The sequence below is a fragment of the Oryzias latipes genome, chromosome 16 (assembly GCF_002234675.1).
Source record: "Oryzias latipes chromosome 16, ASM223467v1".
Classification (NCBI taxonomy): domain Eukaryota; kingdom Metazoa; phylum Chordata; class Actinopteri; order Beloniformes; family Adrianichthyidae; genus Oryzias; species Oryzias latipes.
In genome coordinates this window covers 18,425,896-18,453,689 of record NC_019874.2, presented here as the reverse complement: position 1 = coordinate 18,453,689, position 27,794 = coordinate 18,425,896, and the positions used below count along the sequence as shown (strand labels likewise).

At 39.6% G+C, this 27,794-nt stretch overlaps 1 protein-coding gene across 2 annotated transcripts in view; it reads right to left on the bottom strand.

Moving 5' to 3' along the window:
* The window catches only part of efna3 (ephrin A3), a 56,173-nt gene extending 28,654 nt beyond the window's left edge, over window positions 1-27,519 (bottom strand). Inside the window, exons 1-2 of one of the 2 annotated variants that reach the window (XM_011485296.3) lie at window positions 26,759-27,519; window positions 26,424-26,638 (exon numbers count right to left, since the gene is read on the bottom strand). In XM_011485296.3, coding sequence (XP_011483598.1) covers window positions 26,424-26,533 — 110 coding nt within the window. In that variant the 5' untranslated portion in view covers window positions 26,534-26,638; window positions 26,759-27,519. The remainder of the gene's footprint in view (window positions 1-26,423; window positions 26,639-26,758) is intronic. The other variant, XM_011485294.3, reaches the window with a different exon arrangement.
* Window positions 27,520-27,794: the final 275 nt, after the last annotated feature.

Sequence of the window (27,794 nt, the reverse complement as noted above, 5' to 3'; positions counted from 1 at the left end):
TTTATTGAAATGCCAGATCTTGTATCCTTTTCTGAATCAAAGTTGCTTGCTTAACAAGGAAATTTTAAATAGGAGCAGTAAAACAGAGCAAGTTGAAACACCCGAGTGCATTAAGACTTCAAGACCAACAACAAAAGCTGTTAATAGACAATCAATAAGCAGATTGTTTAGGGGGTTTGGAGAAGGAAAAGTTAATTTCTTCCAGTGGTTGCACATGCATTTGCAGGTGTCACAGGTACCTTTTTGAGTGAGTTTTCAGTGTGAGTTTGTGTGCGTCAGAGAATCGCTTAGTGTATTCACACAGATTTGTTTGTTGTGTGCATTTCATCTGAGACTGTCTTGCACGGGGACAGCTGCTTCAGAGATGGCAGGGTGAGCTTTGTTCTCTCTTCAATCAAACTGCTTCCCTACAGCTCGGCCTGCCAGACACAAACCAAAGTCAGCCAACGCCGGCCTCAAAGCTGGTCTCAATCGGACAGCTTGACAAACAGACAGAAGAGGAGCGAAAGAAAGAGGAAGAGAGAGACCTGTGGGTGAGAGGCCACGAGGTCTGTTTCTGTCTCTGGTGCAATGTGATGAAACCGGCAGGCGGCCAATCAGACATGACAACGAGCCAACCGGGGAATAACCTACAGGTCAGGTAACACACATGCGCACACTCATGCACACGCATGATCATCAGTATGATGTTTGTTTGAATCTCAGCATTGTTAGAGCATTGTTTCCTTGATACCAATTGTTGCTTGTAGAAAGTAATTGGATTGGCTGTAATTGGTTGTGGTCTGCTGGTTGGAATAGCAAATGCTGGCTTTGCATAAACATACAAATTAAATCCTTGTTTATCCTGTGTGTCTATGTGTGCACTGATGTATGTTGCTGCATTGACTGCAAACGTAGACCTTGAGCAGATATTACTTGTGTTGCAAAAAAAATAAAGAAAATGACAGAAAGAAAGTCTGGCGACTTTTATGGTGAGAAGGAAGAGTGAAGGCTGGGAAACAAAGAAGTAGGAGATAGAGTTATGAGGTCAGTGGTCAAAGGAAGAAAAGGGGATGCTGCACCAACTCTAAAAGCTAGAGAGGATGAAAACTGAGAAAAATGTACCGATGCTGGCTGAGGCTTCCACCTGATCTGATGTGTGTGTTTGCATGTGTCACACGCTGCCTTTGCTGCTTTACCTCAGCTGTGACAGAAAACAGACTTTTGCTATTTCTGGAGCATGTTAGACCGCGTCGGTCACCATTAGTACATTCAAGCAAACCAAACTAGGCTTAACTGGATCTGCTGTACTCAAATAAAATGAATAATACTATGGATTCTGATATAGTAATCCTTTATTTATACTCACAAGTCATTTTTGTCTGGTCTTCAGAAATGCTGCTCTCAGCTTGACTCTTAACAACTGTTAGTGCAAATGTGATGTCCACATGAGCTGCATGCATGAATTCAAAGAATTACTGCTGTGCAAATTATGGAAAGACATTAACTTAAACCAAATATTCTGAGGCAAGTTGTAAATTAAATCGACTTATACCATTGTTTCAAAATGAAATACATTGATTTTATCGATCTATGAAGATGGCATTTTGATTGAGACACGGTAGGTTTATCTTACTATAACGTAAAAATGACCAAGTGCATCACAGTGGACAACACACACGTAATGCAGCAAAATAAATAAAGCCGTCATTTCAGTCCATTGTGTTGAAACAATGACTTCTGCAAAGACATGTGACCTTAAAGTGTGGTAAAATGTTCTAATAATGTTCCCTTTGGAATATTTTGATGTGGAATAACAGCATTGGGATGAACCTTAGGAAACAAAAATGTGAATGGATTTGTCATTAATTTGTGTTGACTTGTTTATTTGTGCACATATTCAATTTACAGTGAATCTGATCAAATCGGATTGTTTAAAATGTACCAATATCGACTATAAATCAAATCGAATCTTTGTGAAAATGAATCGATATACCCCTATTTTTTTAGGTTTAAAAAGGTTGCTGGGCACTTTCTCTTCAGGTATGGGAGCCTTATCTTGGGTAAAATAAACTGATAATATTACTTAGTAAAAAGCTTTGGTTCAATGCAGCAGACAGAAACATTTTCACCCACGAGGCTTGTATTTTTAAAGTACTTTACACAACAAAGACACCTCAGAGATGTTTCAACACTGCAGACCTCCCACTGAGCACAAATATGCAATGTCAGCCTTTGTGCTTCCGCCTTCCCTTTTATTAGCCCCTGTCCCTCGACTCTCTTTTTCTCATCTTGTTTACTTTCCTCTCCAATTATGTGCTACCCCACTTCTCTATACCTCCTGGATTCATCCGTGCCTCCCTGTCTTTGCAGTTTTTCTGACTCAGGGACCAGTGATATCACATCTCGTGTTGTTAAAGCTGTGCTTTTCTTTAAATTTGCTTCAGTGCTCTTCATGTGCATCTACTACAGGTTGACTGTGTGTCGAGTGTCAGACAGATGGGAGCTGGTGAGGAACTGGAGGTAGGCAAAGAGGCAGGGTGGACATAGGAGGGATGTAGATGAAGCAAAGCTCTTCCTCATCACCATTCTGTCACTCATGCAAAGAAACCACATCCAGCTTATTCCACTAGGTCTGAAAATGGGAAAAACTTCCAGGATGCACAAGTTTTCAAGATTGTGGCACGAATGAAGACACTAAGCGGAGGGAAATATTTCTCTCTTGTCTGACTTGGCTTTTTGGTTTTAGTAAGGAAAGTGATGGACATGTAACAAACCAGCACAATCAGAGAGTTGGAAGAGTTGGAAGTAACGATAGGAGGAATAAAGAACATAATGTACATAGCATGATTATTTTTTAAGTTTTACTGCACCTCCATGTGGAAGGAACCCCTCTGTTAGCCATAAAATACTAATGATAATAAGGAAAACAACATCCACATCCATAGTTGAATTCTTTGGATTTAAACTGAGCAAATCTCTGCTCTCACCATGTGTTCTTTCACTATTTTCCACATTTTTATGGCTCTCTTGCAGAAACAGAATAACAGAATAAAAGCAATTTAGATCCTTTAAGCTTTCAACTCCTGCTTGCATGCTATAAATGAATAGACTTTAAAGCGTTTCAAACATGTGAACATATTTTATCTCATAATGGACTTTCAAAGAGCTCATAAAGGTCTGGTTTACCTGCCAAGAGTGTCATGTTTTAGTGTTAAGTTGATTTGAAAGGTCTCTTCTCATTACTCTCAAAAACCCTACTACAAACTTACCTTTATGGGCTATCTTTACTTGACATTCATACAGTTTGGGCTAAAAAAAAAAAATCTAACAAGGAAAAAGAAAAGAAAAATACATTTTAGTTATTTTTTAATCTATCTATTTTTCAAGAGATGGTTTGGTGAACTTTAGAGAGCTCCATAGCTCACTGACAGAGCAGAAGTGGCTCTTTAAGACACAATAATTAGCTTCTCATTCACTAAATTAGATGTCTCTGAGGTTTTCTGTGCTGTTTGTAATTAAATTTAATTAATGAGGCAGAAAGGTGAAACAAGAAGTACTTAAAATGCCTGTAACCATGCGTGTTAAAGGAGAATTAACAAAGAAGAGATCAAGAATGTAAGCATGAGTGAAACCGCCACATGTGCAGGATGACATTTTTTAAAGAGGTCTGATGTGGGTTACGTGTTAACATGAGTTCTCCAGATCCCATTTGAAATCAATGTCATACTTAATGTATATACTTAAGCCAGTTAGTCATTACTGTTAAGGTTCAGACTGTTCACTTCTGCTAGAGAGACAATTTCTAGCAGATTTATAGGTGATGCCACATTGGTCCTGTAGATCAGTGTTTTTCAACCAGTGTGCCGCGGCACACTAGTGTACCGTGGGAGATGGTCAAGTGTGCCGTGGAAAATTGCCCTCATTAACTGATCTAAAAACATTTCCCATCTCCAGGAAATCAGCTCTTTGTTCATCCAAACAGGTCCTGATAAAACACTGAGTAGTTAGGAATATAAAAGATCATAAAATACTTTTTTCTTTGTGTTTATTTGATTCTATTAAAGACATTTTGATAAGAATGACGGTAACGCGATTTAGCTGCAGCTATAACTGTGTAAAGAAAAGTCCCGCAGCTTTTACTGTCTCCACGACTCCACCAATCATTCTTGAAGGCTTAATCACATGTCATCAGTCTGACCAATCAGAAGTGGTTAAAGTCTCCACTTCCTTGTTCCAATTTAGCTCATAACTCACTCAGTTCCAACAAAAACACCAGCTAAAGCTCGTGTTTAGCGGTGTAGCTTTCCACAGAATCCGGTATCAGACCGTGGAACAAGTGAACAAAACCATGAAGCTCAGAGACGCGAGTCTTTCTGCCGTTTTCTCGCAGTTTTCACACTACATCTCCCATGATGCATTGGCTTAATGAGTCGTCCTTCTTACACGTCTTGAAAACACAACGAACATACAGTTTGTATGTAACTTAACTTTTATTACATCTTTTAGAAAAACATCTGCAACTTCCTACTTTTTCTGCCACAATTATCACAAAAATGCACGTCAGATTGCCGGGGGGGGCTGTAGATCAAAACAGACCATGAGTTTCTGCTTTTTTTTTTTTTTTTTGGGATGCTGGTGTGCCGCGGGATTTTTGTCAAGGTTAAAGTGTGCCGTGGCTCAAAAAAGGTTGAAAAACACTGCTGTAGATCTTATAGCAGCCAACTGGCATTTAGTTTTCTGATTTAAATGACAATAGCATGATATTTGGTGATGGTTTCAACCAGTTTATGGAATTGCTTTCATTATTTTCACAATAAAGTCTAAATCCACGATCCATGATGCACTGCTCTGATCAGTGTGTAAAACATTCCGAGAAGTTAATTTTGTAAAGGTTTTGCAGTTTTTCTCATTTATTAAGTGACATCAAAACTTTTGTTTCAGTGCCTTTTCAGAAGAGCTTTTAGTAGTTTTAACGAGGTTAATTCTGAGGACTGTCTACTTCCAAGAATAGATGTAGCTATGTTTCCTTGAAAGCTAATTAAAATTCAGATTGTGACAATGACATTTGACCTAGTCTTCAGATTGTATTTCACTTGAATGTGTTTGTATAGCCAGCAGGCAGGTAATATAGTTTGCATAAGGACTGAATATGTGCACTGCAGTTGTTAAAGTTCTTAGCGTTCTCAACAAGACATTTATTCACTGTTTCCAGACAATCTTACAAAGCTACTTACCAAAAGTTTGACATGCAGGATGACCTCAACAGGATTGAGTGCACATATAGTCATGTGACTTACTGGTTTCAACAAGACACTTAGAAGCCAACTCTTTTTTCTACCTTTTACCATCTTGACAAGACATAATATAATTGAGCAACTATTTCTGTGAAAGCCATTGTAGACCTGAGGATTTGACCATTATCAAAAATAAATAAATAAAACTATTACAATGTCACTATTTCTATTAAAGCCAAATCAACTTTTTTTAACAAGTTTGAATGTTTTTTTGTTGTTACTAAGAGAAAGGTTTGTTTGTATAAGCCCCTAGTGGTAGACGTGGGAACTGCGATCAACTTGGTCTATTTTTACATAATAATTACCGTAAGTGATTCATCTTTGTCATGTGCTTTATCGATACTTAAGGATTCTTAATTCTGTCTGATAAAAGTTATGAACCGGATAATGATAAATCATGTAATAAAATGGTTAAGGTAGAACAGGGGTGGGATTATATAAATTCGCTTCCTTCCACTCCCTTTCAAACAATATTTAATTTTATGTCTAATTATCCTAAGTATGGTACGTCTTTGTACGAATGTATAACTGATGATTGTATTGTTTTTGTGTATTATTATTACTTGATTGCTTGAAATAAACCATTTAAAATTTCAGTGACTTTTGCTTTAAAAAAAAAAGCTTCAATCTGGAAGTTGCTGTTCAGTTTCATGCTTATGCAGGGATTTAAACATGTAAACTTTAAACCCCAGAAACTTTAAAGTCACTAAACGCATCAATTATCCCATCTTCGTATCTGAAAAATGTATCATAGCCATAACTCAGGGGGAGAGCTGAAAAACTCCTGAACTAGGATCATGCTTTCTGTCATTCTGTGACAGGGAATGGTGGTCACCAGAAGGGAGATATTAATAGACAGACTATTAGCTTGGGTCAGAGCTTTATGTCAGACTCTGTTTTAGTTACACTGACTATCTGTCACATCTTTTTTATTCTTTTCTTATCCTTTTCCAGATTTACCAAGCTAAAGCTTAGCCTCTACCTGTCCTCATTTATGTCTGCTCGCTCTCACTGTATATCTCACACCCTCTCCTAATTTCATCCACTGGCTTCCTGTCACTTAATTCACACACAGTTGCCCTCACTATTCCAGCCCAAACCCCTTCCCTGCGGCTTTGTCTATCTAATCCTGTTTTCCATCATTCCATGCTGTCCTCTCTTTTCTCACCCTCGCATCATGCTATTTTTCACTATAAATCCTCAGACTCCCCCCTTTCTATGGGCACCACACACCATTTAGTAACCCACTCACACCACTCCAGCTCATCTTTTCCTATTTCCGTCGTTCTAATTCTTTACAGCCGTGAAGCAGATGTTCTCCAGTATTCATCTATATGAACAAAAAGGGGTCTTATTTTCCTTTTTACTTTCATGATTAAAAAAAGATTTACTGTAAATAAATCACTAGAAATTGACAAAAGAGCTTTCATGATAATTTATTTATGAAGGAATTTCGATGGCAGAGGTGTGTTCTTACTTTGAAATTTAAAAAAAAGGAAGTCTTGATCTTCAGTGGACTTAAAAAAAAAAACATTTGAAGCTCCTTTTATTCTGTCAGGTCCTGCATGAAAAGTCCTCCTTTGACAGACTTTGTCATTGGATGTATATGTTTAGCAGATTAAATGTTATACCAAAAAAGAAATTCAACTTTGTTTAAACTGTAAAACAATAAACTAAATGAATTACTATAGATTTGTAGAGCTTTTTTTATGCTTTCAATATCACTTAAGTTCATTGTCTGTAGTTTAATTAGGATCTTACAGGCAGAGGTTTCTGCTACTCTTTAGTGCACTTAGTTACCCAATTTAGGCGGGACCCTCACATTTTTTTTTACCAAGTAGAATACACGACCACATAAAAACGTGTTTTTTGTTTTTTTTTTCTTCTTCTTTGAGCTGCCATGGTGACAAAAATTTTGCCTGTGAGACAAATAAAGTTAAAATATATATATAGCAAAAGGTCCATATTTTAGAAATGGAAAAAAAAAGCATTTTTAATGAATGACGTAGCCCCACATTTCCTCTTCAACAGAGCAAAACTTTTAACAAACACACAGAAAAGTCACTGAATGCTGTTATTGTGCCATTTCTTACTCTTTGGTTGCATCATTGTACTTTAAGTCCTCTAGGAAAATTGGACTTCTCTTTTTTTTCTAACCCACTTTCACAGTTGAGCTCAAAATATGAATAAATCAGTTTTAAAAAGATTACTAAATAAATCAAATCTATCAAAAAATCAGTTGTGGCAAGTCAAATCAAAGCTAATCAAAAAATGTATTTATCCAAGTTAAACCCCAGCTGATTAGCATTATTAAAACACTAACGTGTTGCTTTTTTATTTTTACAGGAACTGAGGATTCCCTGAAAAACTGTAAACTATTGATTACTACTAATTCAAATCCTAGAAATAGGTTGTAAGATAGGATCTTATCAGGCAAACAAGATCAAAAGCTCAAACATTAAAACAACAAATGAAAAGATGTATGAATCGATTACACTATAGTAACATTTTAAAACAAAAACATAACACACCAGCACAGCAGGCTTATGTTGTGTCAAATATCTGGCTATAAAAATGGTTTTAAAGAAGCGTTGGGGTTATTAGCAACAAAATTTAGATGTAACATCGTTATTTGAAAAAAACAAAAAAACTGCTGAACCATATATTTTCCAAAGACAAATTGATGACTAAATGCACATTTGTTTAAAAATAGGCAGACAAAATGTAGCTACTCGTCTTTTTTCTTTCCCTATTGTTTTTTTTTTTAACTGTCACATGTTGTCTTTAAGGAAAAAATCCCCCATTTCTTTCCCATCATTTTATCTCTCCTTTTATCAGCCCCCCTTGAAAAGACGCGACCTCCACACGGAGAGGTTGAGGACGATACATTCTGAAAAGACTGGGAGGGAAATGGGATGAATGAAGAGGGGGGGGGGCAAAGGGTAACGTTTCGATTTCTCAACAGACAGACACGCTGAGGTAACCTCTGCAAATGGGTTTTCGAACTCTAATTCTCAACAGGTTCTGATAAACGCTGACATAAAGACACTCATGAGAGAGGAGAAGGACCCAGTGGAAAAGACTTAAACTAACACCCACACAAAATCTGACAAATCACCTAGAAATTTCTGGTGTTCCCCTATTCTGTCCACAATGACTCAGAAACATTTTCATTCTTGACTCCTACACCTAACAACACAACAGCAAATGCACAATAAGAAAGCTGTAAACACAGATGTAAACATTTAACTGCTGCCAACACGCCATTGTTGGAGGTCTGGACTTATTCCTTCTACTTATGTAATGGAACAATGTTTTATGAGAGCATTTTCAACCTCAAATATGTAGCTTTTAAACCAATGACGTGTTTTAAATTAACCTTGGAAATGACATGTTTGATTTGAGCCAAAATGGTATAATCGGGCTTTTGTTTTCTGTATCTTGGGTGGCTCAGAAGGAGGTGTAGTGCTTACTCATGCCAAGCTGTAATTTATATCCCACCTTGTAACATTTAAGTAGAAAAGAGGGGCCTGTTCAGCAGCTTTTTTATGGTATTGCTTACCCTGTTTCTTTAATATTGATCAAAGCAAAACAGAGGGAAAAGTGCTGTTTTAACAGCGGATTAACAATTGTTTGTCTTTCCGGTTAAAAAGTATAAACTTCTCAATGAATAAGAATTTTATTGACAGATCTCTGTAAAAAAGATGTCTGCTTATGGTTGTAAATCCTCTCAAAACTTAAATATTTAACAATAAAGGGTGTTGCTAAAAAATACTTTAAGCACAATTTCAAATAACTGCACATAAAAAATACAAACCAAATCAAATTACAAACTAAGTCTGTACTCAATCTGAACCACAGAATTGTGAATGCACCGTAGGGTTTATCAGCACCAGGTTTTTTTTCCTGGAAAGTCTACCTTCTCAGGGCAGATTTGAACATGCGTCTGAACTATGGTGGGGACAAAACGTATGTGCACTATGCAGCACTGCAAAGGCAGGTTTTGGTTTTTTTTGTTTTGTTTTATGTCTTCTGGTCAGTCCTGCAGTCTTTTTGCACAACACTGACCCCAAAAGGTGGAACAATGTCATATTTTTCTGCATTTCCAACAATCGGGTCCAACAATCTATCTTGTTTGGTTATATTTTGGGCTTAACAGCAACATCACACTTAAAAACACAAGTTACAGAGCATCTGTAATCACAGATGAGTTACAAGGGACAATTTTAAAAAACAGATTAATGCTCCCAAAGGAAAAAAAATAAAAAAGTAAGCTTTTAATAAGCTCGATCGCCTCCTTTTCTTGATTCTGTCCCACTCCAAATTGCCTCTAGGTGCTTCTTGTTCAAAAAGTAATTTCTCCCCTCTACCATATTTAATTGTTTTATTGTGTCATTACTTCATGTTGCCGGAGCATTAACGCACGGAGCATTCCGCAACGCCTATTAAACTGTAATGGCTCTACAAAGCAATATACGTCGTTATCAGACACACACACACAAGCACAAACACTATCAAACGAGCACACACTATTAAGTGCCAATGGTGTCAGAGAGTGATATGAGGCAATACTGCAGGCGAGCAATCTGATGAAGTGTGCAAAACATTCATTAGTCGAGTCGTCGTCCCTGTTCAGTTTACCACACACTTAACATCTTAACGAAGGAAACGCATTCCCTTCATACAGCAACCACTTATAATTGCTTACAGAAACACCATCAGAATGCAAAGCACACTCAGAGAGTTGATTACACATCATGACGAAACTGAGAATTTGCTTTCCAATTTTGGAAGAATATCCCAAGAAAATACTTAAGGCGGGTTTATTATATTGTTATTGGCCTATATGATAACTATGTAATCTTTACCTTCGTGCATTTCAGCATACTCATATTTGATCCCTGTTTGCCCCATATATTGAGAATGATGACACATGACTACTGTCCTGAACTTTTCTGTGAACAGAAGTTATTATAATCCAACAGACAATGTTGTGCATGGCAAAAAAATTATAAACAGGTTCACTAATGAGACATTTGAGTGTTAGGACAACAAATAAGAGAACTTTCATCTTAGCATTCCTTATATCATGCAAATGCATGTTTACATGAGTTTTTTATATATGAAAAAAGAATCTCGCATCCTCTTTGTGCTCTGAGCTTCAACAGCATGTGCCAAACTATGCAGCCGGAGAGCAATGTGCTTACAGTAGGTGCAACCTATTGAGGGAAACTCTTAGGTGTTTCTAAGAGGGTGAAAGGAAGTAATGCAATGAGTGGAAAGTGTCTGAGATGACAGATTGTTCAGCAGAGGCAAGTGAAGCTGAATATCTCCCTCCCCATAGTGCCGGTCATAAAAAGCGAGATGGAGGCTTCTCCCCAACAATGCAGTGAGATCAAATAACCTTCGCTGCCTCCAGCGCAGGCCCATCGTATGTGCGTACACTCTTGGAAGCAAGAGCAGCATCAGTGCGTTGAACCGACGCTCCGTTTTCAAACATCCTTCAAATCCTCCACCAGATAAGAGTACCAAATTTAAAAGTAAAACAACAACTTCTTTACGCACCCACTATCTTGGGTAGAAGCACATATGCTTACAACCACACAGCTGGAGTTCAATGTAAGAAAAGATGAACTGGTAGAAGAGGAGGTAAAAGTTGGAGAAATCCAAGGAACAAGCTCTCAAGTGGATGAGAGGTCACCGATGGGGTAGTTATATTTAGGACATGAACTGTAGCTATGGCTGACAAAAAGAGCAAAATTGTGCTCATCTTACTAAATCTGATGATTACCTTCCTTCATAACAATAACCCTGTGAGGAAGGCGTTTTATGACCAGCATCTGTCTCAGTCGTGTGTGGGGAATTCAATGCTATAATCATCCCTTGGAGACTAGAACACATGGCAAACAAAGCATTCCACTATGCATTGCTTCGTGTCTTCACACATGCCAAGAGGTGAAAGAGCAGCAAGCGCATATGTCTACAAGCAAGCAATGAGAAGAGTTAACAACAGTTCACAGAGACAACTCCTCCTGGATGAAGAGCTAGGCGCTCCTCTTCCTCTGCAGAAGGCCAATTACACAAGCAGATGTGTTATGTTGTGCTGTTAGCACACATGAAGCTGAAGTGTGTTCCAGCAATCCTTACACACGCACACATGCACACACAGGACACCAAATTATTAAAGCATCCACCATCTATCCACCATGGTTCTGTGGGCTAATTCAGGATTAGGGAGTTTGATACTCAAAACTGCCTAAAACACGCTTCCATTTATAAGGAAATCAGGCCAATTTGCCCCTGACACAAAGGGCTAAAAACAGTCACTTAAATAACAGTTTGTACATGCGCACACGTAAACAAGCATACAGAGATATGCATATGAATGGCGTGCAAGGGATGTGTCCCAGAGCTTGGTTGTGCCTGTCAAAGGCTCGCCTCTCCCAGAGACCGATGGAGGCCCAGCATTACACACTTAGCATTAGAATACATCAATGGCACAGGAAAGAAGGCATGCGGGCCTTTATACTCAGAGAACCCACCTTCAGCATCTATCTTTCCCTTTTCATTAGGCCATCCAGCCCACACCCCCACTGTTATCCCTCCCTTATTATCTCCCCCTCGTCTTATTTTGTCCTCCTCCCCCATTTCTTTCTCGCTCTGGAGACTGCACTCCCCCTTCTCTTAAGAAGGAAGCTTTCCTAACCATGACCAGAACTCAGAACTGCATGGACCGTGACCACGCTGGCACGCAACACTACACAGGGTAGTGTATTAGTGTGCGACTGACATTTAGGAGTCATAGTTAGGGCTGTAGCTGCTCAGTCACCCTTGATGTCTGAACATGGCGCCCAAAGATTCTGTTTACCTGCGACGTGTTCTCCGTCTGGCCATCTGCATTCACTCTGACACATTACTGACTAACTGACAAGCTCCACTTAACAGTATCAGATATGGTCCATCACAGGCATGCATGTGTGTGTGTGTGGGTGCATGCCCCATCACTTCTCTGCCAATACTCATAGGCAGCATTTAGCTGGGGAGCAGGGGAGAAATGAGGAAAAAACAAGCTGCTCTTCCTTCCTCTCTAATTACAAATGACAAACCTGCTACCAAGAGTCGGTCTGGCACCTGACGGTGCATGATAACTTCTCAGCTCTTTGCTGATTCTCACTGACAGGCTGGAGGCTATCTGTGCCAATGAGAGACTGGAAAAGTGTAGACTGACAGATTAAAACACCAAAAGCAAATTAGTGCCCGGCCCTGTGGCTCTGATTTCCAATGACAGTGCAAGAGGCCTCCTGACAATATCTCACTTGTCTTGAATCTCCTCCTCCTTTGTATTGCCTATCTAGTTTCTCACACCTAAATCAATCCCTCACTTCCTTCCCATCTCCTCCTTTTCCATTCCTTCTGCCTCCTTTAAAAACAGCATCTCTTCTTGAAATCATCCATTTATCTTTGTTACTTAATTAACCGGTTAAGGTTACTTTGTGGCTTGCATCCACACTGACTATTGGCTTTAATGATATTTTAACAATATAAAAAGGCTATATACTGCTACAGTCTTGATATACAATATCTTCATAGAACAGTGAGGACGTAACCTCTTTTTGATCTCTTCTCCTGCATGCCCTGCTTAACCTTTTTAACGCTCTCGTATACTGAAAAAAACTTATTTAGAGGCAGATGATGAAGAGCAAACACGATATCCAAGGATTGATTCCAAAACAATCAACAAATTAAAAAAACAACAACACACGTGTATGAAAAAGTCAGTGTGTTATGTTTTGCACATCAGAAACACAGAACAAAAACTTTTTATACTTTATTTTAGGGACAATTTGTTGAAGATTATGTTCCTCACAATCCTCATTAGTGTTTTCATTAGCAGATGAACACCTGAATCCGGGCTACAAAACCAGAACCAGCCACGAAATGGCCTGATCTAACACTCTTAACACTTCATGGTCTCTTTTTGCACCAATAAGTCGGGGGCAATGTGGTGACAGGGCAATGAATAAAAAAAGGTGGGCAAAGTAATAATAAAAAAAGTCATGCTTATTAAGATAACATAGGGGCTTGAAGATATGCTGGCAAAAATACCACACAAAAAATAGACATAAAGGGTAATGATACGTATGAACCAAAAAAAATCTTAAGGAAATTATGTGACAAGCTGCTTTATCATTTATTAAAGCCATAGTTTTTCTGCGACTACTCCACTACAGTGCCGCAGCTTTTCTTCTTTTTCTTTCTTTTTTCTGTTGCTTAACCTTGTATTTTGCTTTGGTGAGTTCTTTAGAAACGCAATACAACCTCAGAGAGAGAATTTTAAATAAAATTATCCAACACAAATGTTTATTTTTAAACCTATACTACAAAAACTGCCTTATCTCCTTTTCATAAATCTACAGGCATTTATCTTGTTTATTAAGAAAGTAACTGTATTGGAATCTTTTCTAGTGTAAGCGACTAATTTATACTCAATTAAACAGCTTTTTCATTCTCAGAACCCAGTACTACCAGGCGAAGGACACACCTTTTGTGGTATTGGATTGTTAGATCACGGTGTTTGTTACCACTTGTAAGTTCAAGGACGATTATTCTTAGAGTCAAATTAGAAAGAAAGAAAACATTTCTTTACAGCTTCACAATAACATGGGTACATTTATAGTAAATGCAAATGTCTCAAAGAAGATATGAAACCTAAATTTTAAAAAATCGTGTGTTTCCTGTAACTTAGACTGTAGATGCTTATAAACTGGCATCAAAAATACATGAATGTTCAACCTCATCCCTTTATCATCATTAAGATAAAGAAAAGGAAGCCGCAGGAGGATTTATACACAGGACCAATGGTCTGAACGCACAGCAAACATAGCCTTAAGCTCCAGGAGTAAGCCTACACTTCTTCCCATTCATATGTAGCATTGAGCTAGCGTGAGACCCCAGTAAATGGCCTTGCAAAGGCGCAGGGTGACGGTAACCAGGAGCGGTATCGCCAGCCGGCCTGCTCCTTGGCGGAGCAGCCAGGGCAGCATTGATATGGTAATGTCAGGGACGTTTCAGGGCCAAGGCTTGGGACCGTGGGCTCTCTGTGATCCTTCGAGCCCAAAAAGGACAGATCTCTAGGGCATTGTGGTTTTTCCCAGTCAAGGCTCTGAGTGATCAGGATAAGCCCATCCATGCTGCTTTAGTGCTGTCACTCAGTTGCCTTTGTGGTCATGTGAACGGCAATTTTCATCACAATTGACCTCTGTTTTGGCAGTACTGTTCTGCAGGGCCCTCCTTTTCCTATTCTTTGTTGCACTCCCCTCCTACCCTCTTACCCGCTATCGCAATTTTTTTTTCTTTGTCTAGTCTTTCTTCTTGTGCACTTTTTCAAGCTCAAAAGAGGTCAGCAGATATTGCTGATGCTAATCCCCCAAAACATTCTCCATGGCTATCTCCTCCCTATCTTTCTATTTGGTCTGAAAGGAAGATGGCATGGACAGTCTGATTATCTAAACCCCAGAAAATAACAACACACGATGAAACACCAATGTTTTGCTATTACCTGAAGGGGGCAAAAACTGTAGTGTGACCAATATTTTAAGACACACCAAAAAAAAGGCTTCATGTTGTGAATTTTTCTTCATATTTGTGTGCGGAGGATTCATCTCTCTGCTTAATCTTGTACTTTCGCCTGGTAAAAACAATGTAATCCCTTGAGGAATCTTTTGGAAGTAATGATAGTGATTGTGAAATGAGTTTCCCTTTTATGGTTGTGTGTTTGTTAGCAAAAAAAAAAAAAAGCAGAGTGTGTTTGCAGTAGAGGCGAGGAAGCAGAGATGGAGATGAAAATAGAGGTAAAAGAGGGAGAAAGTGTGAGTTATGCATATGTATGGACCTAATATGTGGGTGTGAGGGCGGTTTGCTTTTAGACTGAGAGGCATTCACGTGCTTTCTTCCTACTTTCCTTCAATACCACAATATTAGGTATACTCACACAACACTCGTGAAGAATGGGAGGGGAGTTCGCCTGGCTGAGAAGAACTCCATCAACACAACATCCTCTTTCAGCATCTCCTCCCACATTCTCCCCACCACCACCACCTTTATATCTCATTCTCCCGGGAAGTGACACAGAATTCTTTTAACTGCGGTATTTTCATTACAACAACCGTGCAACCCCCACACCATCCACAACTCTGCTACTCTGTATGTAGTACTACTGAAATGAAGACAGCATCCACGTGCATCTTCAGCGGCAGTCCAAGAATTTACACTTTCATTAAACACAAGATGGTTTAACAACACAGAAGACTTGGCCGGAAAACAGTAGACCCTCATTTATGTGCAGTTTTACTACAGCAGCAGGAGCAGATTCCTTTACCTTGGAGTAGAGCCTGCAGACTGCGTGGGCATGAGGAGAGAGGGCAGCCAAGATTGCTGGCTGCGAGCCATTCCTATGCTCCTTACATTGACAAACATCAACATAGTTCGGAGGCACAGATCAAGTATTGAAAGACATAAATTGCATGGTAGAAGTAAAAATTTAAGGGTGACTTTGACAAAGCTAGACTTTAAATAAGTCGGTATGAAGAAAATGTATGTAAGACGTATAATATAATCTTTATAATATTTGCAGTAGTCTGGCAAAACGAGCATTAACCAATCGGCTGTATCATCTGATGTAATGATAATCATAAAAAAATCTATAAATATGATTATTCTAATCATATAATAGTTAACGTTTTTGTCATTGTATTTATAGACGTTCCTAAAGAAAGGTTAAATTTGCACTGGAGCTTCATACACGACAAAGATGGTCCACGAATAAAGGCACTGTCAGTAAATCTCTAAGTATCCACGAAGATCTTATAACAACAGACCGCAGGCAGTGTCTTAAAATAGATATTTTTGTCTGGCCAATCCATCATTATGTACACATTTAACCTATACGCAATTTTGCAATCAGAAGTAATGCATTTCTAGTCTGTGATGATGCAAAAATAAAAAGCTTTTTCCAGCTATTAGAGGAGCTTTTTTAAATCCTTAATGACTGACTTTAACAAATCACTACAATCTGCTTGTTAAAAAGGCTTTTTTTAAAGCCTTTGTGCTTTGGCTCCTTTAAAACAAGCAAGTAATTAAGGTTATTTGTCTCCACAATTTGACATGTTTTGTGCAAAAAGGTAAGCCAGTGTGGTTAAGACCAGTTCTGCTGGCAAAACCAGAGTCACTCTTGGTAAATTTAAATACTTAATTTATGGTAAAGTTTTTAATTCAGTTTTGGGGCTCTATGTACAAAACGCATGGCCATTAAACACATGTTGAAAGTGAAACCTTTCGATCTTTGACCAATCAGAGACTAGAAATTGGTAGTGATTTATGGGTAGCATCTTTTATAATTCACAGAAGTACCAACTGTATATAAAAGGGATCATGACAAAGAAATTCATAATTGTTGTTTGTTACCGGCCGGAATTATGTGACACAAAGTCTTTCATGTATCGGAATAGAGCTGTGAAAGCTCTATTCCCCCTGGAACAAGATTTGCAAGATTTACACTGCTTCGACATTTCGCACCAAGCACCTTCCGACTTTGAGTGCATGTGCTAGTATTTGGTAACGACAGTCCACACCATTTGCTAAAAGTGCGTTAAAAAACCTGGTATTAGCACGTTCTTGAACGTGCATCACATGCCTGGTGTGTACGTAGCTTTAAAAGATCATCTAGTTCCATCCTGGTTTTCAGGTGGGGCTGCCCCCCTCCCGTGAAGGTAGCACAACGGACCTGAAATGCTTAAACTCAGGTTCATAGGACACCAGCTCATTCTGAGTATTTGAACTGTTATTTATGCCTCAGTGATTGTGAAAATTGTCAATTCATCACAAGCACTCATAAACCTCTTGAAAATAACTGGAGTGCCTCTGCCGTATTATAAATGTCAGGGTTGGAGCACAAACTGTCCAAGATGTCAAAACAAGAGGGATACATGGCAGTGAAGCTGCTGGAGCTCAGATTTACACTCATACGGCCATACTGTGAGAGATCGTTGTCAGATCTGAAGAGAGACTCGAGAGTACAACAGTCATGGAGAAAAAGACAATGAGAGAAGGGAGCTAAGAATGTGAGGTTGGGCCAACAGGAGAGGGAGAGAGTAGAAGAGAAGGGCTGAGCAACATACGCACTGCCAGGGAGAGAAGGAAGAGCTGAAACATTCAGCAGAAGCACGCAGTGTCTGTTGGACACCATCGATCCAGCATCGACAGAAACAGGCAGCCAGGCCAGAAGAAACACAGTCTCTCACACCGACCAGCAGCTGAGCTGCAGGCTCAACAACCAACTAATCAATTCAGATCATCTCTACGCTGCTAGACAGTTTATGCACTTTGTAAAAGTATGAAAAAAGGGAGTCTAAGTTACGTCATTTCATAACATGAGTAAATTAATATGAGCGACCACATACATGTTATAGAATAAAAGGAAAATATTCAACCAATACCCTCTACTCTATGTTTAAGTTTATATTTTCAATTGAAAACATTGTTATGAACGTGATAATTTGGTGAGTAATGACTAACTCAACTGATGCTGTTTGATTAAAGTTAAAGACTAAACAATGCTTGAAATATTTTTTTCACTTATGTCAGAGATTTGTCTTGTTACCTTCTCCTATATGTTAAAAATTGTAGGATCTGATTGACTTGTGATCCTGAATGCACCATATGAAAGCGCACAGGAGAACATGACTAGTTTTTTTCATAGAGTATTGATGTGGGCCTATATGATGAAGAGGATGAACTACGTGTATGCACGCACAGAAAAGCTTGCAGGAACATGTCAGAGTTCCCTCTAGTTGATGAGATCAATGTGGATGATGAACACAGATTTCTTTGTTACTAAAAATAAAAAATAAAAAACTAGCCCTCTACACAAGCAGTCAGAGCCCCAGTTAATCAGGATTAACTACTATGGTAAGGATATTTTGATATAAATTTAAATGGTAAATGGCAAATATGTATGCTTTACTACCTCCTTAAAAGTGCTTTATAGTCACAGTCCCATTCACTCACGCACACACGTTCACCAAATTCTGTCAAACACTGGCACCATCCAATAATCCCCAGGAGAGATGTGGCGTTCAACTTTTGCCCAAGGACAGTTAGACACATGGGCTGGAAAGGCAGGAACCGAACCTCTGATATTCCGATCAGAGGCTGACCGCTCTACCTCTGCAACACGACTGTCTGGGATGAAGGAGGAATTTGTCCTGAGTGGACTCAGGGTCTTATTGTGTGACAAATCTAAAAGGTAGATGGATGGATGGATGGATGGATAAATGGATGGATGGATGGCTGGATGGATGGATGGATGGATGGATGAGACAAGACGGTCTTTGATTGTATATTTTTTCAAAGCCAGAGTAGAGATTTTTCAGGAAAAGCTAATAAGCTATAGTCTAGTTTTGTTTTGCTTAGCACATTTGAAATATTTATCAAAGATCTTGAATGGTTCATAGAAATTTTTTGAATTAATTTTAAAAAAAGCCTGAATGACACAATTATGAAGAAACTATTTACTTCAAGCTTTTTTTTTTCGCTGGTTGACTGCTTGGTTCCTCTGTGACTGACTGGAATATAACTGACTGGAAGTCTGTTTTTACTGGCTGTTTGCCACTGCCATTAGGAGCAGAGTGCTTGTGCGGCGATCATTTTTGCCTTTCTCTCCAGCCTGGCTAGGACTGATTAATACCTTTCGCTAATACAAGGTCATAATTCACTTAGCCATTTCCCAATTTCCGCATAATTACCTTCCCGTTTCGAACTGCTAACACCCGCAAACACACACATATATTCGCAGCAGAGCTGTGACAAACACATTTCCTCTCTGATTTGTGTCATTACTGAGAGAAGAGTGGTTAAAAGGTTTTAGAGTTGGCCTCTTAGTGACAGCTTAAATGGATAAAACCTCAATTAAAGACTCTCCCCTTCAATGCAGCGCTCTCTGCGGACGGAATGAGCGCAGTTTTCTGCAGCCGAATGAACTGAAGAATCAGTCAGTTTCTTTGTTCCTATTCGGCTGCCGAGTCAAGTCCCTCAAACTGTTTTTATCTACTAGGATAATAAAACCCTCCTCGGTTCAGGCAGACCATAACTTATCGCCATGTTGGCAGGGTTTATGGCCGCGATACCCCTCTACTGTCAGGTGCAACATATGGCCTCAGATTGCTGCTATGCTGCTATCATTAGCCATGTCACAAACACATCATATAAGCATCTGGTGTGTGTGTGTGTGTGTGTGTGGGCCTGTGCAGGCACTGACAGTCTTTATTGGTACCCCCCCAAAGGCCTCATGAGTGTTGGCGGGGAGCAGACACAGCAAATGCTCACGTTCAAACACAGATGCAGAAAGGGCTTTAAAACAGCTTGCAAACATCACAGACTTGCTATTAGTGCATATTTGAAGTGTAGGGAGTTTAGGCATCGGCGCTCTGACAGAGTAAGGGTAATATCAACAGGATGCAGACCGTGAATGTGTGCATTTTTTCTTTACTGCCTCAAATCTTGTTGCTCTGGGATCTGCCTTTTGTTCTGCTACAGCACATACACAGAAAGGCATAATTGTGTGTCAACAACATTGTTTCTGCCAAAATTCAGCTGATTACACAGAAAGTTGGTCTTTTGGTACTTCATCTTTTGTGTTAGTGTGGCTGTTTGTGTACTAGTTGGTGCGTGAATCCCTAAAATTATTGATGTCGCAAAGTAAGGCCCCGCAGTACGCTCCGTGAACCCCACGAGTGGCGGCCCACGCCAGGTGGTAAGCACCCTCAAACTCCCCAAAAAAATCATGTCAAGCTGAGACAGAGAGGGAAGCTCACCATTACTGCCTCTGCAGCACCAATCCCAGGAGCTGTCTTCCACAATCTGGGTAGGGATTGGAATTCCCAGAGAGGAGCATTATCACATACCCAAAACATCCCGCCACAACAGAAAAAAAAAGCTTTTTAAGTCACTCGCTATGTAAACTATCAAGAGAAAAAGGCAATAAATCCACTTGAGAGGGCACTGTTTCACTTAAAGCACAGAAAACACCGTAATGTGCTGACACAGCTCCTCCGTACATCCTACCAACATCATATTGATTTTAAAAGATAATCTTGCTAAAGTCCAATGAAGACAAAGATCCAAGCTTTTTATAGTGTTTCTGGTTTCACACCTCCCAAAAAGCACCCCTGAATTCCATACAGGCTAATATTTAAACATTTTCCTTTCTTGAGCGCCATAAAATAATGCAATTGTTTCCCTCTGTATTTAATGATTTTCATGTATTTCTTAGAAAAGTGTCTTCCTGTTAAGGGTCACACGAGGTTACCTGCCGTATATGAGGTTGTTAGCTGAGAAGTAATCACTTTCAAAGAGACAAACTTGGTATACATGCTCCACATCACTACAACTCTTCATTTTTTTCTCCACCAAAATATGTTTTTACTTCAGCACAAAGCAGAAAGGAGCTTCTTTAGCTTTAAACCCACAGGGTTCCAGGGTCTGACCAGAAAGCAGGTGCAGCCCTGCAAATGTTGAACTTTCTGAATCAATGATGATGGACTACATCCCAAAGAGGCTCTTAATCACTTTCTGTCAGAAAGTTCTGGATAGGTGGGGGAACATACAGTGGTTTTAATGAAACAAGGAACCCAATCCTGTACATTTGACTCACATTTTTAAGTAATTAAAGAAACTTTGTGTTGACTGATTAAAAAAATGTCAATAATTTAAATCAGTTTCGGGCTAAAGGAATTCAGCTCAAATCACCCCTTTAACAGAAATCCTTACACGACTGGCATTGATGACTTTCATGGATTGACTTTGCATTGACTAAGACACTAAAAGTAAAATCTCTTTGTGTGCACTATCTCAAATGATATGCATGGCCTGACCAGACCAGCAGCTTCATCATTGTTCTGTTCAAGGTGCATAAATATTTAATTGGAAGGGAAGGAGATTGCCTATTAAAGTGGTCAATGCTCGCTATAAATATTTTTTTTGTGGAAACATTTAAGGATTTTTGTGTTTCTGCATTTAACTCTTTTAACTGTTTAATGACTGCAGAGATGCAGCACGCTCTATTTTTAAAGGTTCACTACAGTAACATCAGCTCCTAGGTGAACATGAACATTTAGGATACAACGCTGGCTTAAAAAAATATTTTGGAATTTTTTCCTACAAAAAAAAAAAAAAATCAATTTGTTGCGTCAATTTTATGTCACATTCCTAAAATTCCTACATTTTCACCATCCTGAGTTTTTACAATTTTACTGAAAATTAAATGTTTAAATTCTAATTAAGCTAACTCACTTTTTACTCTTGTGTGTTTATCGTAACTTTTAGTTCCCCTGTTCATTTAACCATTTTATGCCTATTTAAAAAATGAACGTGAACGCTGTTCCTAAATGCTTTGCACTGCTGTCAGCTCTTCTGCTTTGACTCGTTTCTGTTGTACACCATTATTTTGCTTTAGAACCTTATTTGACAAGTTTGGCATTTTTCCTGCAGAGGTTTTGGGAGTTTTTCAGTAGCTATTTTAGCACTTTTGACTTCAACAAATATTCTGCTATTCTTTTCATTAATCTGTATTTATTTTGTCAAGCTTTTCCAGCAGAGTTTAGCAAGATGAAGCTTAAAAAACCACATTTGAAACTTCTCCTTAACTAATTTGGTATTTAGGATACAATTATTTGTTTTCTGGTGATTATAATAACCTGTTCAGCTTTCAAGCGAATTTTTTAGTTTATCTGATTTATCCTTTTTTAAGAAGAATTTAGCAGATATTTAAATTTTTTAAAGGATAAAGGATTAAATATTTTGGATGAAACGACTATAGCAACTTCCCTAAACACAGTAAAAAATTTGAAGAAAAAATAAATAGTTAATGAAAGTATCTTTTTTCATTAATTGTTGTTGGTGTAGGTATTTGTTTGATGTCCCTAACAGATTCCAAAAGGTTTTTAAAAAAGGGTAAAAAATCTCTGCATTAACCACTGAGCCACCAGCGGGGGATTTACAGAGTTCCCTAAATCAATAGCAGTCCAAGGCCGCGCACAACACCCTCACTTCCTGTCAGGCTTCGTCTGAACATGCTGATTCACAGCAGCCCTCTTTTAATTTGGGTCTTAGCAGAATTGCATCCGTAAATCTGCGTGAATCTGCTTCTTTTGAACCCAAAGTACAGTGACTGTTAGGGATTCGACTCAAACTCAAGCTTCAATATCCATGCTCCAATGTTCATTCTGTGCTTTAAATTTGTCCATCGTGTAAGCCTAATATAACCCCTTTGCTTTTGTTTAATGATCAGTGCAGGTCACATGTAAGCGTAAATTCAGAAGATGGTTTTCAGGTTGCTGCATAGAAGATATTTTTATGAAAATGACATTATAGAAATTAAGAAAAGGAGGAAAAACCAGTCATTAGGACACCATGAGTGATGTGTGAAGAAGTAAAGCCAACGCATTTTCAATGATTTAGTCAGCAGAAACTAAACACTCTAAAACTAGAAACCTATCAGGACACAAAGCTACCAAAAGACCCCCTCTAGGAGGGTTTCCCTGTCAGAAAAGAACAGAGAGGTGGAGGCTCTCCACCGAAATCCAGCAATCCAGCTTATCACAAAAGATAACAGAGAGGCAGATAATTTAAGTCTTTTGTTCTCTTTGTATGCATGTCCCTGATTACTCCTCTTACCTACCAGATTTTGCCTCTCCAATCAGAAAAAAAACATTTTTTATACCAGAGTCCACAACGGCTTGAGAGAGAAAACAACATCATGCAAACCATAATCATCCATCGCACAGGTGCTCCCTATTGCTTTTTAATTAATGACGTATCACGGCGGGCGTGTGCGCACACATCCACACAGCACACTCCGTGGATCTACATGCCCTTATTATTTGTTATGACTGAACAGTTGGCTCATTATAATGTTAAGTGAGTCTGTGTGAGACTTTGCCACATGTGAGTGATGATGCCGAGCAAGCACAAGAGCAAGGAGGCCATTTGTAAGTGAGTAAATCTTTTTTTCGGTTGCAGACACTCTGAGCAGTGAATACGATTGTCCTGAGTCAGGCTGGGAAATGATGGGTTTGATTTAGAACCGAGTGTGCGGCCAGGGCAATGGCTGCACAGTCTTACCATTATTGTTGCCATCAATACAGCTGATGCCACTGATTCCATTCCATCTCCCTCTGTAATAAGAGGCACAACCCTTTTTCTTGTTGCTTTTGCCTCGGAATGAACAGAAAACCTGCATCTATCAGCAAATATTTAGAGAACTCATTCCTATTTTGCACAAGAGTTGACTTTAATCCTGTGACCTGTGCTAAGGTGACTCCATTATGAATGAACTCAGTTAACATAAAAGCTCAGGATCTACAGACGCCTTTGTGTTTGTTCAGCCACAAACTAATCACTTGGGAAACATGCAAGTGATAAATTAAGAGATACCAGCAGATATCTATTATGCAAATCAAATCGACTGCTGTGTTATTAAATTACACCGATACACATGTACACGTGCACACACACCAGCATGCATGTGCGCTCACACTCGCAGCAATGGTTAATTACCAGGTGGTGGAGGATAATGTGCGATTTAATGGACTGATAGGTTTGTTTTTTGTTTCAGTCACCCATCAGCGAGCAGAGACATCTGTAGCAGGGCAAACACAAGCCAGGTCTCACACGGAAACGCACAGTGTTCTACAAATATTCGTGTCCGTGCTGATAATTCAGTGGCTGGTGAGTGGGAGGAAAGCAGTCTTTGTGCTGGAAACGATCCATTGAAATTGGAAGAAGACTAAAAGCATGTTTGCACACACATGCCGCACATGTGCGACAACATGCGTGTGCAAAGTTGTTAATCCTCCACTGCGGTCTCAGCCTGTCTCTAGTGGTTGATGAGTGGCTCCGGGACAGAAGCTGGTTGAGAAACTGCAGGGTCCTCGGGCTTTACAATGTGTTTACCACTCAAACTGACAGCTATAGTGGAGCTTATTATTGGTCTTCTAAACCTTCACGCTACACTGCAAGTTAGAGAAACTCCATGGAGGCTGAACGCCAAGGGCTAGATGCATGCCAGCCAAGCCTACAAATGCTGGTAGTGTAGAGATTAAAATAAACTCTGGGAACGTGATCTGTGCTTGTGAAAAATCGTTTTTGCTGTATGAAAGAGTAGATTAGACAGGTTATCCAGCAGTTTATCTGCCTTTTATGTGCCACTGTCCATGGCTCCTTTGTCTGTTCATTCACTAAGTAGACTGAATTGAAAGTTATCCCTGCTCACTGTTCAGACGTTGTCACTGTGTGCAACAAGGAAAGAAAAAGAGAAGCTGAGATGGGAGGATCAGGGATGAGGCAGGTCCACAGAGATCAGAGTGGGCTTTAATTAACCACAGTCTTTTATAAAAGACACACACTCTCACACTGCAGGGGCTGAGAATATTCTGCATCTGCAAGAACACAGGATGGGCAGTAGACATGTAAAAAGAAAAAACTCTAACGCTGGGCTATGCGGCACTCAGATCCTAGACAGTCAGGTTAAAGGTTACCCTGCTTCAGCTATCTCAGTAAAGGGGAAAAAAATACATCTGCACAAACCAAGGTTAATGCTGCTCACGTTACGACTAGATGATTGTGTGGAGGTCCGAAGTTCACATCTATCCTTTAATGCCTTCAAGCATTTTTTTTCTTCATTTTACGAAAAAAAAAGAAGAACAGCTTCTGTTTTTGCTATGAAATCAGAAGGTGGAATTTTATTTGTATTTAGTACAAATTGATCGCAAAAAGAAGAGTACTCCAGAAATTGAAAGAAGCACAAAAAAACGCAGAATCTAAAAGCCAGGATGCTCCTTTTTATCCAAAAAAAAATCTATAAACTAATATAATTTACAACATCACGCCGCAAATCTGAAGTGATCCGTCTCTATCACTTTATGTGTAAGTTGGAAAATGTGCCCTTTAATACTCCACCCAAGAACAACAAAGCTAGTTTTCTTACCTGTGATAGTGTTTATGACTTTAATTTTAAAAAGCTGTCATAAAACAGAACAGAAGTGTGTAGCTTTGAGTTTTGCTGACCCCCCCTACATGCACTGAGCACCACTTGGAATCTGAAACCACCCTCACCCAAAGACCGGATAAAGCTTTGATTTTTACATTATTCTGTGACCAGCATCAGTTTAAAATCTGACATTGTTTCATATCTGTACATACTTGTGCCAAACTCCATGCTACTGTGACAAGGAAATTTCCCATTCGTGGGATTAATAAATCTAAACTAATTTAATCTTACTTTTCTTTTTTCTTTTTAATAAAGGAGTTTCAGAAAGTGTCTAAAACAATGAATGAAAATGAATATGAATGGGGCTTATGTAACCCTTTACTATGACCAGAGACATTGTGGAGTCTGACGCTACATTCTTAGAATCCAGTGGAACAGCCATGGATTCATGTTGACAGTATTTTGATAAGAAAAAGAAGGTAAAAGAAAAAAAAAAAGCTGCTAGCGTGAGGGGCAGCGGATTAAGAGGATAACAAGAAGGCCAACGTTTTTCAGTGTAGACAGAAAAACGGGTTAGGGAGTAATGGAAGGAAAGAGCGATTTAGAGGGGGAGCTGGAAGGAAAGATTGAATAGTGACACAGCTGCCACACAATGGGGTCAGGATGAAGAAGTGCTGCTAATTGAGCCCGATGGAGGAGCAATAAGAAAGGGAGAAGGATCACACCCGGCTCTCTGCTCTTTTTTTCTCCTGAAGTGTTTACTGTATGAAGGAAGCTTAAAGGAAAAAAGTAATAAAATAATTTATTATATAAACTATAAATAAGTTAGACTATTCCTGTAGCAGACGTTGGTGCAAGAATGGTTTACAACAACCTTCACCGCACAGCAGGGGTCTGAAAGGACAGCTCAGGGCTCAAAAATAGGATTACCCAACAGTGAGGAGCCTGTCTAATTGTTTCAGGGTTTGTCTTTCACCAACATGCATACACCCCGATCAGAACAGAGGCTGCTGTAACTCCAACAACAGATACAAGCAAAAGAATAAATGGTTAAAAATCACAGAGAGCATGCACAATGACACTATGGAGATCAAGAGTCTTACTGTATGTTGGAACTGTTCCAGTAAACTGAATGTCTGTTGGCTGACACCTGGAGCACAGTCACCCAGGTGAGACTTGTTAGCACCCAGAGAGACGGCGCTGCCAGAGCCATGCTCCCGGCTCCTTCTCTTGGCCCGTGGTCCCTTTTGGTCTCTCCGGCCAGTCTGGGTCCCCTTCACCCCACCAAATAACGCAACTCACACATCCCAGCGAAAGCCTAGCAGACAGGAGAGGAGGCAGAAGAAGGCTTGATGATGCACGTCAGACTCATGAACTGTACCTGGTGTTAGTTAAGAAGTGTTGTAAAAGTATATTGTGATGTGAAGTGAGAACCCACCCCCTCCCTCCTCCCTTTTCCACATTAAACCAGACACCACGAACCTCCCCTCCTCCTGAACAGATCTTGGGGCTTCAGGCAGGGGGGGTTAGGAGCTGGCCCTCTCTCTCTCTCTCTCTCTCTCTCACACACACGGGGAGCTGCTGCTCCTGAGACCGCCAATGGAGCGTGGCGGTCTGGTCCAGGCAGAGGATGAAAAACAGTCCGTTTAGAAAAGAGTTGCGCGCTGTTGATGAGTGAAGACAAAAAGAAACAAAAAAGACAATATATTTGAGTTAGTCCTCCTCGGATTAAGACTTTTATATGTTCGCGGCTGCAGAGATTCTCATCCTTCCAAGGATCCGAGATGCGCAAAGCTCGCCTGCTCACTGCGATCTATGGTCAGCAGCAGGACCAAAAAAATAAAAAGGAAAAAAAAACCCAACCAGTCAGTTTCACGACGCTTTGAAGAGTCTTTCCTACAACCATCGCTGGCCACCCGTCTCTCTCCTTCCCACCTCCTTTCTCTGTGTGTTTGGTAGGCAGCGTTCGTTCACTTTCTAACTCCACCCCCTGCGAGCGACTAAAAGCGCATTCCACCAATGCTGTGGCCGAGCTACAGCACATCAGGCATCTCTGCGACGTGAAGTTAGCTCGTCTGCTTGTTTCCACTAAGGTGTAAAAGTACAAAAGCTCCTTCCTTTCCCGGAGTGATGAACATCTGTGGCCGATCAATGTGCGCCCTGAGTGGAAAACACACGTTTACGCACGCGCTCCATCATTTGACCATTTCTTATATATTCATAATCTTTGTTGTATATTAATAAACGCATCAAGAGAGTCACATTTTGGTTCCAGACTCTTGAACAAGCGAAAGCGCATAGAAGTGATGCGTAAAAATATTTTTTGGAGCGGAAACATTTGACGCAAACTAGAAATGTGAACCGGAGAGTTATAGGCAACTCTGTGATATAAATGACTGGATGGTTGTGATAACAGTTTAGATTTGGAGTTTTTGTGCCCTCAAGTTTATTCATGTGGGTTGGAAAGGCACGCA